At 41.3% G+C, this 12523-nt stretch overlaps 2 protein-coding genes across 10 annotated transcripts in view; one reads left to right on the forward strand and one right to left on the reverse strand.

Moving 5' to 3' along the window:
• Positions 1–12523, forward strand: part of PHLDB2 (pleckstrin homology like domain family B member 2) — a 235325-nt gene that overhangs the window by 162449 nt on the left and 60353 nt on the right. For all 9 annotated transcript variants that reach the window (XM_038003302.2, XM_038003297.2, XM_073009709.1 and 6 more), the window contains one exon: positions 9597–9980. In XM_038003302.2, the coding sequence (XP_037859230.1) occupies positions 9597–9980 (384 nt within the window). The remainder of the gene's footprint in view (positions 1–9596; positions 9981–12523) is intronic.
• Positions 3400–3930, reverse strand: LOC140709816 (large ribosomal subunit protein eL31-like). The gene has a single exon (XM_073009708.1). It carries the CDS (start codon positions 3830–3832, stop codon positions 3455–3457), a length of 378 nt encoding a protein of 125 aa, XP_072865809.1. The 5' UTR covers positions 3833–3930; the 3' UTR covers positions 3400–3454.

Consider the following 12523-nt stretch of genomic DNA (forward strand, 5'->3'; position numbering starts at 1 on the left):
CGATTTCATCATCTTGCAAAAGTATATTATGAAAGAGAACAGCAATGATTTTTCCAATTATCTACACTGGCCACTAGTTGCGTGAGAGCGGGCTCTCTAATTAGGTTTCTAAATCTCTCTGTGCCTCACTTTCCTCATCTGTTAAATGGGGATTAGATAAAACCACTCCCACAAAGTTATGAAAAATAAACATTTTTAAAAAGATGGGGATTGTGTCTGGCACTCAGCAAGCACTCTGTGAGTTTTAGCTAACTGCTGTTGACTATTTTGCTCTGGGGATAGGTGGGAATCATTTAAACGTGTGAGAATTCTAAAGTAGACAGTAACCCTTTCACTTGGGGTCTGATGTAATGTGTGAAGAGATTGGCTTTCTGTTTTTTTTAAAGTCATTTATTTATTTGAGACAGTGTCTCACTGTCATACAGGCTGGAGTGCAGTGGTGTGATCTCGGCTCACTGTAATCTCTGCCTCTCAGGCTCAAGGGATCCCTCCACCTCAGCCTCCCAAGTAGCTGGGACTGCAGGTGTGTGCCACCTCGCCCAGCTAAGTTTTGTATTTTTGGTAGAGACAGGGTTTCACCATGTTGGCCAGGCTGGTCTCAAACTCCTGGCCTCAAGTGATCCACCACCTTGACCTCCCAAAGTGCTGAGATTATAGGCATGAGCCACCGCACCCAACCTTAAAAGTCTGAGCTACCTTTGGGAGGGTCACCCCATGGGTAAGCTAGGGATTCCTCAACATGTTTTGCATTAGGTTTGTTTATATCAGCATCACCACAAACGCATGAGTAATATGTTGCACTATGATGTTACAACAGCTATTATGTCATTAAAAAATAGGAATTTTTCAGCTCCATTATAATCTTTTTTTTCCTTTATGTTTTTCGGGTTAGAGAATGGCAGATGACACCCATTATAATTTTATGGGACTACCTTTGTATATGTAACACTTTGTTAACTGGAATGTTGTTATGTGTGCAGATACTTTGGTCAATGATGGACCACAAATATGATAGTGGTCCTATAAGATTGTAATACCATGTTTTTAGTGTAGTTTCTATGTGTGGGTCTGTTTAGATACAGAAGTACTTACCATGGTGTTACAATTGCCTACAACATTCAGTGCAGTAACATGCTTTGCAAGTTTGTAGCCCAGGCGCAATAGACTATACAATATAGGCTAGGTATGTAGTAGGCTAATACTATGTAGGTTTGAGTAAGTACACCCTGATGTTTGCACAAAAATGAAACAGCCTAACCTTGCATTTCTTAGAGCGTATCCCCATTGTTAAGCGACACGTAACTGTATACATTCATATATATAAATCCTCGTGATAACCCAAGAAGGTAGATATTCTAGTAATCCTGTTTTATACATGAGGAAACTGAGACACAAAGAAGCTAAATAGCTTGGCCAGGGTCACACAGGTAGCTACAGAACCCAAAGTCAGACCTAAGTGGTCTGGCTCCAGAGTTCATGCATTTAGCCACTATAGTACATTGAAGAAAGGAGGACTAGATGGACAAAGGTAGAGGAGGGCAGTCTAGGGAATTTAAGCAGAATGGCCTTGGTCTCCTTAGGCAGTGTGTTTGTGTATGTAAGTGTATTGAGCATGTTTGAGAAGTGGGTATTGAAAATCGAGTGGTAAATGCTGTCCTAGTTATTCACATATGTCTCACTCTCAGTACAGTTATTTATTATTCTTCAGGAGAATAGGCATATAGCATACAAAATGTCAATAGTAATCTGCACATAACACATGTTGGTTAGTGGCTGTCACATTCTCCAATAACTTACATTTGCCTCCAGAGCAGACATAGTCACACAAAGCCATTACACTTTCGTTTCCTCTTTCCAGCTCAGCCCTACTGGTGGTGCACACATACGTGCATATGCTGTTTAAACTAAGAGTAGCAGAGGAAAGTGTTTTCCTGACCACAAGCCTGAAGGCAAACTTCCCAGCCAGTGTATAAAATAAAATAATATCTGGCTGAGAAGCTAGACTTTGAACTGACTTCCATAAAGATAATTTGTAAAACCAAATGATAAAAACGCCTTACTTTTATATACAAATGAGATCATTTGTCCTAAACTGATTAAAAAAAAAAAAAAAAAATATTAAGGCAATGTTTGTGTAAATGTGAAAGCCAGTGACAAGGCTGAAGAGCAGTGTCCCCACACAAGATTTCCCCCACATCTGACACCAACCGCAAGTTCTGGGGTTTCCTAGACCACCCTCAGATTCAATAATTCACTAGAAAGGCTCACAAAACCCATTGACAGCTATTATAAGCACAGTTACGTTTCACTATAGGGAAAGGATACAGATAAAGATTAGCTGAAGAAAGAGACACACAGGGCAGAGTCCAAAGAGTTCCAAAGGCAACACTTCCATGTCCTTTTCCTGGAGGTCAGAATGTGTTACTCTACCAGCATTAAGCATTGGTAGGTGATAGTGTGCACATGATAGGGAGGCTTACCCAAGCTGTAGTACCTACAGGTTCTTTGTTTGTTTATTTTTTGAGAGAGAGTCTTGCTTTGTTGCCCAAGTTGGAGTGTAGTAGCACGACTGGGCTCACTGTAACCTTTGCCTCCTGGGTTCAAGCAGTTCTCCTGTCTCACCCTCCCGAGTAGCTGGGACTACAGAAGGCCACCGCCACTCCCGGCTAATCTTTGTATTTTTAGTAGATACAGGGTTTAACCATATTAGGCTGATCTCAAACTCCTGACCTCTGGTGATCCACACGCCTCAACCTTCCAAAGTTTTGGGACTACGGGCGTGAGCCACCATGCCCAGCTATTTTTTTCTGTTTTGTTTTTTTGAGACAGGGTTTCCCTCTATCTCTCAGGCAAGAGTGCAGTGGTGCTATATGGGCTCACTGCCACCTCTGCCTCCTGGGCTTAAGTGATCCTACAGCCTCAGCCTCCCAAGTAGCTGGGACTACAGGCGTCAGCCACCACGCCTGGTTAATTTTTGCATTTTTTGTAGAGATGAGGTTTTGCCGTAGTTTTGTTTGTTTTTTTGTTTGTTTGTTTGTTTTTGAGATAGAGTCTTGCTCTGTCTCCCAGGCTGGAAGTGCAGTGGTGCGATATCAGCTCACTGCAACCTCCACCTCCCGGGTTCAAGTGATTCTCCTGCCTCAGCCTCCTGAGTCACTGGCATTACGGGCGCCTGCCACCACGCCCGGCTAATTTTTGTATTTTTAGTAGAGACAGGGTTTCACCATGTTGGTCAGACTGGTCTCAAACTCCTGATCTTGTGATCCGTCCGCCTTGGCCTCCCAAAGTGCTGTGATTACAGGCGTGAGCCACCACGCCCGGCCCTGCCGTAGTTTTTATTGAGACTTCATCACATAAGCATTACTGATTGATCAGTTTCCCACATGGTTAATTTCTTTCTTTTTTTTTTTTTTTCAATTTTATAACTTTATTTGATGTATTTGATGATCAGCGATTAGTTCTCATCCACATTGACTGTCTGTAGATTTTTGAAAGTGGTAACAGGTACATAGGTAACCAGAGTATAGAGCTTATTTGGTGAATCTTCATCCTCATTACATTTTCTGGACAGCCGCACACGGATTCGGTATGGGACATTCCTTATTCCTTTGGCCCAGACCTCTTTGTTGAGCCTGGTATCAATGCGCACATCTGGAGTTCCCATCTCCTTCATGGCAAATTTCTGAATCTCTTTGAGTGCCCGAGGGACACGCTTCTTGAAGCCCACTCCATGGATGCGCTTGTGAATGCTGATGGTGTATTCTCGGGTCACCACCTCGTTGATGGCAGAACGGCCCTTTTTCTTCTCGCCATCCTTCTTCGCGGGAGCCATTCTGCCGAGTCCCAGTTGGAAAGCACATGGTTAATTTCAGTCTCCAGGTTGACTGATACCCCATGACCCAAGGCCCCCACACTAAATCACATAATTGGTCTTTCTGGAGTGGCCAGCTATACCCTGAGATCATCACATGTGGCCCACTCTACCCTAAACAAAGACACTGCAGTTGAGTACAACATAGATTATCTCCCAGACACCAACGGCAAAGGTCAGACCTCTCTTTGGGCAAAGACAAATTATTTATTACCCAATAAGTAACTGAGCTTTCTTTAGTAGGATGCCTGAGTCCCTCATCTCTAAGTTTTAGAAAAGTGTTCTGCCTGAAATTGTACATGGTTTATTAGTCATAATGTAGAAGTCCATTAATAAAATTTTAAAAATTATCTCCAAGACTTAAATGCAGGTCTATTTCTTTCTTACACTCCAGGACTAGTGTGGGCTAAAAGAGGCCTCTGCTCCACGTTTCCTCACTTTGTGCCCAGCCCCGATGGAACCAACTCCATCCGGAGAGCCACTGTGCCACTTTAGAGCAAGGCATGTGACGAATCGTGCCCTGGGTGTTGTTCATGCAGAAGTGATACACCTTGCTTTTCACACTTCATTGGCCGGTACAAGTCTGAGGGCCATATCCAGTTTGAGGGTGAGGAAGAGAGGAGCCATCTTACCCTGTGTCCAGAAAGAGGTGAACTGATTGTAATAGCCCAGTTACTACCCTCAAGGATTTATCTCTAAAACAGACCCATATAACCGACTTTGAGCCATTGCTTCTGTTTTCCCTCCTTTCTGTCATTACCTAATTGAAACATCAGGGTTTGTACATGGAATCCTGGAAAGTCTGCATACTTGCTGTCAGCACCAGCTTGTCTCATTCCGCCACTCACTTTTAGACCAGGGTTCCTGACTCTTGTTGTTTCCAAAACTTACTTTAGGGCTGTTGTAATCCCTAAGAGGAAGACATGTGGCCCATTTCTGTGCAGGCACCTCATCCCTCTTCCCCCGAAAGACCCCATCTCTCTAGCCACATACTAGTGGTTTATCTCTGAGCATACCATGATATGCCACAGCTCTATGCCTTTGCTTCTGTGGTGCTTTTGTGGAAATGCCCTGCCCAACCCAGTGTCCCAGTAGACCAGACAGACGCATATTTATCCTTGAGGACTCAAATTTGTTTTTCTGTAATTTTTGTGTACTGTTTCCCTATCTGAACTCATAGGTTGTCTATAAACTTCTGTTATCACTGCTTTTATAACTCATCACCTATTTGTGCCTCCTATTAAAGAATTGAGGGTAGAAATGCTATGTTTTGCTGTGTGCAGTGTGTCATGTGAGAGGCAAAGGTGAGAGGAGGATTGCCTGAGTCCAGGAGCTTGAGACCAGCCTGTGCAACATAGCAAGACACTGTCTTTCTTCCAAAAAATTAAAAAATTAGCTGGGCAAGGTTGCACGCCTGGAGTCCTAGCTACTCTGGAGGCTGAGGTGGGAAGATCCCTTGAGTCCAGGAGGTCGAGGCTTACAGTGAGCTATGAGTGCACCACTGTGCTCCAGCCTGGGTGACATCGACAGACTTTGTCTCAGGAAAAAAAAGAAAAAATTTTCATCTTGCCATCTTTTTTCATTTATGGATCCCCAGCATGCTACTAGACAATAAGTAAGTTAGTAGACCTTTGTTGAACTGAAGGTTATGGAGACATCGAAGTCCTGGGGCTAACAGAAGAGAGAAATCAAGTCACATCAGTTATTGAATTTATTTTTTTAAATTATACTTTAAGTTCTAGGGTACATGTGCACAGTGTGCAGGTTTGTTACATATGTATACTTGTGCCATGTTGGTGTGCTACACCCACTAACTCGTCATTTATATTAGGTGTATCTCCTAATGCTATCCCTCCCCCCTCCCCCCCACGACAGACACCAGTGTGTGATGTTCCCCTTCCAGAGTCCAAGTGTTCTCATTGTTCAGTTCCCACCTATGAGTGAGAACATGCGGTGTTTGGTTTTCTGTGCCTGCGATAGTTTGCTGAGAATGATGGTTTCCAGCTTCATCCATGTCCCTACAAAGGATATGAACTCATCCTTTTTTATGGCTGCATAGTATTCCATGGTGTATGTATGCCACATTTTCTTAATCCAGTCTATCATTGATGGACATTTGGGTTGGTTCGAAGTCTTTGCTACTGTGAATAGAGCCGCAATAAACATATGGTCACACCAGTTACAATAGGTCCTCCTAAAAAAAATCCCATTTCAACTAAATTATATCTAAAAATTAAAGGTTGACCTTTTGTTTTAAGTAATATGTGACCCAACATACTTAGTTATAACAAAAGGTTTTTAGCAAAGATTTCACTTGTGCTTAAGTGTCAGCAGTTGGTTTTCTGCATAATGTATGTATTTGTGCGGTATGTCTACCATCCTGTGACCTAGACTGGTTGGTGTTAGTTACAAGGGCCCTGGATGGGTATAAGAGATGGATGGTACCCTCTCCTGGGGGCTGTGAATCTGCAGTGGGAACAATGTCACACACATTCCTCTAAAGACGGAAAAAAGCTCAGAGGTCAAAAAACTTACCCCTAGCCCATCACCTTTTTTTTCCCCTTTAACCTCTAAGTGAAAAACTGCACACAGTTTTCTTCAGGTATACTGTCTAAAATCTTGTGTCTCCTTCAACACTTCCTTTGATATATATGGGAGATAGAGATGAAGAAAAGGAGAAATGGGAAGGGTGAAAAAAATAAAAATGTATGTAAAATAATTTGATTCAAGATGACCTATTTTCTAAATTCTTAGCACTGATATTTTGGACCATTAAGGTATGTAGACTCTGTACTTGTGACTTTTCAAGAGAATGAACAGTAGATTGCTGGTTTGGAAAGGTGGGTAGGATTTGGAAATCTCAGAGGGCAGCCAGCCTCTTGACTTATTAAATAGCAGGTTGTTAGGTGAAGCTTCAAAGAAAGTTTGGTTTTAAGTGGGGAGATGGACATCACAGTTTGCCAGGACCAATCCCGGTTTGCATTTGAGGTTCCAGCATAATTATTAACAGTGCCCTTGATTCTTAAAAGGTTCTGGTCTGGAATGGTTGTTCTGGATTTGGGTCATGCAGGTTGGAGGCTATTGGCATGATGGAAGGAAGAAGACTCCAGAGTGCAGAAGGCTGAAGGGAGAATTATGAGAGTAATTTCTGTTCAGAGTTTTCCTTTCAAAGCTTCTTGTAATGCTTTCTGAAATGCCTTACAGACTTTCTTCTGACGCACTTTGGACATCAGTTTATTTTTCTTTGGTGCAGCTTGTATAGGGCCAATGTGTCTCAGCGCAACCTGGATTTCTTTTAAACTCGTGGGCAGCAATGCTGCCTGTGTCAGTAATTCAAACTTGGACAGATTGGCTGTGAATGGGGTGATAAGAATAGAGAGAAACACATACCAGTAGACCAAACTTCCTGTGCACAAGCCTTTGAATACCGCGTTTCACTGTCTGAAATAGCATTCATCTTAAGGCTGGGATCATTTATTCCCTTTGGAATTAAGCAATACCACTGGCAGAAAAAGAAACTATTTTGGGAAGGCCATGTGGGAGGAATTTTTCTATGTATTCCAGGCTAGACAGAAATATCTTTCATGCTTTTGAACACCACACCTTAGAGCCCAGGTAATTGGAAATGGGCAACTTTCAGATAATCTCAAATATTTATGCCAAGTCTAATATATACATGTTATACTAAAAAGATTAGGAAAGACTGAGTTTAGATGCTTCAACTTAATTACCTAAGTGGCAGAAAAAGAACTTTTCTTTAGAGACTCGCCTGTAATATAGACGCTATTGAGAAGTAAAATGCAGCATCTTGTCCCTCTCCCTCTCCTTACGTATGCTCTTGGAGGTCGTTTTTGCATATGCCCCTGTAGACTTTTCCAGATTGTTGGAGAAGTTTAAAATAAGGCAATGAAGGCTATGTTCCTCCCACCCCCGCCCCCCCGCATCCTCCCTATAAAGCTGAGGTGGGCAGGGCTTGGCAGCTGGTGGAAACTGCAGAGATAAATAAGTACCAGGGCTCCTAGATGGACAGGGTGCAGAAGAGCCCAAGATGAGAGTGTGTAGCTATGAGTGCCTGCCGTGGGAAGAGGCCATGAGGATGGAGCTGCAGCTGGAGTCCAGAAGTTCAGGCAGTGAAAGAGAGGTGCGAGCTTGTAGGAACTAGTTTATTAGTCCTTTTGATGAAGCTATTGCTCTTTTATTTTTTTGTTGGGGGATTAAAGGGCAAATGTAAGTCAGATACACCTTAAATATCTGTCTTGTCATTTAAGTAACGTACTTAATGGAACCTAAGGAGTTATGTTGGTCTGTTCTATTTGACTTTTCTACTTGTTAATAGCATCAACTAATAAAGAGCTAATTGTCTTATAAAGTTTGTCTTTACAAATTAGCTGCAATCGAAATGAGAACAGCAGTCCAGTGATGCTTAATATTTTTCTGCTTTATTGCTGATAAGCAGTTTGGAAAATGTTTTTCTATGGAGAGCGTGTGAAGCCTCTTCTCAGTGTGGTAAATGTGATCACAACAGATGGTTTTTGTTTTTAGTTCTTTTTTCACTTTGGCCTTGGAATTAACGTGAAAGGTAAAGATGTTGAGATTTCCTACCTCCAGCAATGCTATCTAGGTTTATGAGAAGCAGAGAAACATTTCGTAAATTATATCCTGTTGCTCACAAACTATATATTTAACTTACTTAAAGTTCAAAATCATAAATATCTATCTGTTGCATGGGGAGTCTGGTAAGATTGCAGTACTGTTATAGACATCAATGGCCTATGTATTTATTTTTAAAAAACAAATTTTATTTTCTAGCTAAATTAATCAAAGATTTAATGACCTCTGAATTTGAGTTACATTGGTATCTATCTGGACTTAATGTGAAATGTTCTTCATTTTAGTGCAACAGTCTATCTTTTTTATAATTTTAATTATATAAGAAATTAGTAGAGAAAGACCTTTATATGGTGACCAGGCATTAAAAAGTTTTGAAAATTTTCAAAATTTTCAAGAAAAAAAATTGAAGACATAGATAAGTCTTTTAAATTAAAAGATTCAGCAAGTAGCTGTTTTTGTCTTTGTGGGTCTAGCACACAGTCTAACAGTAGGATAATATTTAGGAAGTTAGAGAATTAATTTTAAGAACAAATGTTAAGTCAGTAGTGATGAAAAAGCTAGATATTGTTGAAGGTAGATAAGTAGAGGGTGGGAAGGAGGATAGCCAGGAAATGGAGGTTTAAAAAAAAAATGAGTTGGTGCAATGGCATATGCCTGTAATCTCAGCGACTTTTGGGAGGCTGAGGCAGGAGGCTCACTTGAGTCCAGGGGTTAAAGTGAGCTATGATTGTGCCACTGAACTCCAGCCTTTGGGACAGAGTAAGACCTTGTCTTTCTCCCTAACCCCACCCTTCAGAAACCTTGGGGAATTGATAAGTCATGAAAACGCTTACTGAGTGCTGATGTGTGCTAGGGCGGGCCTGTGATATACCAATAAAGGGGAGAGAGTAGAAGCCAGAATTGAGTTTGGCAGGAAAGTTGGGCATTGTTAAACCCCATTTCACCTGGATCTTTAAATGCATCAGTCAAAGATTATGAAAATCATCACCAGCCAAGTGTTTGTGGGTTGATGTAAGGAATGCAAGCACCAGTGTCCCAGCCTCCTCAGTCTTTTTATTTGGAGTTGCGTTCATTCTCACAAACCCCCGACCTCCCCCTCCTCTCTGTGTTCTAGGAGAGACAGCGTCTGGAGACCATCCTCAGTCTCTGTGCTGAATACACAAAGCCTGACAGTCGCTTATCTACTGGGACCACTGTGGCAGATGTGCAGAAAATCAACAAGGAGCTTGAGAAGCTGCAGCTCTCTGATGAGGAGTCTGTGTTTGAAGAAGCCCTCCTGAGCCCTGACACAAGATACAGGTGCCACCGGAAAGACTCCCTCCCTGATGCAGACTTGGCAAGCTGTGGGAGTCTCACTCAGAGCAGTGCCAGCTTCTTTACCCCCAGGAGCACCAGGAATGATGAACTACTCAGCGACCTCACCCGGACTCCGCCACCACCATCCTCCACCTTTCCGAAAGCTTCCAGCGAATCCTCTTATCTAAGTATCCTACCAAAGGTAATGTTGGCCCAGCAAAGACATTAGGATTTAAGGCCTAGGGCTGTACATATGCTTTGACATGGAAACTGGTGATTTTATCATGCTGATTATCCGGGATGCTTTCAGTGAAGTTTCAATTTAAGAGGTCATTAACTGAGCAAGGTGCAGCAAATTAGGGTGTTTACTGTAAAGTAACAAATTTGCACTGTAAAAAAATGTAGCAGCACAGAAAGAAGAAAGAAAGAACGTTTCTCTTCTCCCTGCACCCTTTCAGTTGTGTACCTGAGTAATAAGCAGGTGTAAAACTGGTGCTAAAATTGTCTTACCTGCCTTCCTAATATTTTCTGTGTATATATGGCTGTTATATGCATAGACAGACACACATACATAGTGTTCTGTACTTTTCTTCCCTCATTAAATGCCTTGGGCATCTTTCCATATTAGTATACACAGCTCTACCTCATTTTTTTTAATGACCAATTGCTTTTCTTTTGTTTGCAACTACCATTTATTTTCAGATTTTTTTTGCTAATAAAATCCATATGCAGCAAATATTGTAGCATATATATATTTGCACAATTCTGCAAATGTGTCTGTGGGATCGCTTACTAAAAGTGGAATTGCTGGGTCAAAGAGTTTGTGTATTTTCCATTTTACTCAATATTTCCAAACTGTACTTCCAAAAGACCATATTAAAAAAAGAGCCTATATATCCAGGTGACACTTTGACTAAGTTTATATGCACACCTTGTTCTCCATAAACTTGCCAAGGTTGCATATTGTCAAAATTTTTCAATTAGCCAAATTGATAGAAGTTTAATTTGCTTTTCTTTAATTATGCACCAAGTTGGGGATCTTTTCATATTTTTAGTTATTATTTGTAAATTTGACCCACTTATTCATGTTCTTCACCCATTTTTTAAATTGTTTTATTTGTCTTGTATTTTACTGAGTAGTAAGAGCTGTTTGTAGTAAGCAGATTAGCCTTTTATCATAAGTAGTCTTTATTTTGACTTTATTTATATTTTTTGGACATAAAAGATTTATTTGTACACATAAGTACTAGTCTTCTGGTTGTATATGTTGGTTTAAAAATGTTGTCCTTGGCCGGGCACAGTGGCTCATGCCTGTAATCCCAGCACTTTGGGAGGCCAAGGCGAGCGGATTATGAGGTCAGGAGATCGAGACCATCCTGGCTAACACGGTGAAACCCCGTCTCCACTAAAAATATAAAAAATTCCCCGGGCATGGTTGCAGGAGCCTGAGGTCCCAGCTACTCCGGCGGCTGAGGCAGGAGAATGGCGGGAACCCGGGAGGCAGAGCTTGCAGTGAGCCAAGATTGCGCCACCGCACTCCAGCCTGGGCGACAGAGCGAGACTCCGTCTCAAAAAAAAAAAAAGTTGTCCTTTGAGGATTTATTAAATGGAGTTTAAGGAAAAATCTTTTTAAATGTTTTTTTCTTTTTCTTTTTCTACAGAACTCAGAACCCCAAAATCTTTTGTTATTACGTTTTTTTCACACAGGTTAAGAATTTTTTTCTACAACAATTTAGGTTTTAAATTTCTCCACTTTTAATAATGATTTGAAGGAGCTTACAATGAAAGATGTAAATTTTATTAGACTAAAATTAGAATAACAAAAATAGTAAATAGGAGGAAAAAGCAAATACTGTATTCACGAGGTGGATTTTCTTATTTAGGAATAAGTAGGATTAATGTATTGATTTACTTAATTCACAGTTACTATTAAGTTCAACTGTGAGATTCTTTAGTTAATCTTTTGTTATAAGAGAAGGACACATTGACTGTTGAAGAGAAAGATACTGTCATGGTACTAAATCCTGGCAGTAATTTATCACATGGACATTGTTCAAGGGAGTTTGTGTGTTTGTTTAGCTACAGCAAGACTTTTACACTGAATGTTCCTAGTCAGAAATCCTTATCTACGTAGTGAGTTTTTCCATTATACACATCAGGACTTTGGACTGTTGAATACATGTTGAAGAACAATCCCTTCTTTTTTCTTTCTTTTTTTTTTGAGACAGAGTCTCGCTCTGTCACCCAGGCTGGAGTGCAATGGTGCGATCGAGGCTCACTGCAACCTCTGCCTCCCAGTTCAAGCGATTCTCCTGCCTCAGCCTCCCAAGTAGCTGGGACTACAGGCGCACGCCACCATGCCCGGCTAATTTTTGTATTTTTAGTAGAGACGAGGTTTCACCATGTTGGCTAGGCCTGTCTCGAACTCCTGACCTCAAGTGATCCGCCTGCCTCGGCCTCCCAAAGTGCTGGGATGACAAGGGTGAGCCACTGAGCCCTACCCATCCCTTCTTTTTGCTAGTGACCGTGTTTACCTTACTAACTCTCAATGGAGAGTAATTCTGAACATTCCTGGTTAGAAACCAGGATAGGGAAGAAAATTGGGGCAGGGAGGAATCAAAAGTTGTTGCTATTCAGGCACAGTAAATGACCCATCACTTGAAAAGTTGAGCTGTCCTCATCAGCCATTGGGCTTCTTTAGAAACCCTTGGCTTCCTTTTGATTTTAAATCTTTTCACAGCTCTT

The sequence above is a fragment of the Chlorocebus sabaeus genome, chromosome 22 (genome assembly GCF_047675955.1).
Source record: "Chlorocebus sabaeus isolate Y175 chromosome 22, mChlSab1.0.hap1, whole genome shotgun sequence".
In the NCBI taxonomy this organism is placed as follows: domain Eukaryota; kingdom Metazoa; phylum Chordata; class Mammalia; order Primates; family Cercopithecidae; genus Chlorocebus; species Chlorocebus sabaeus.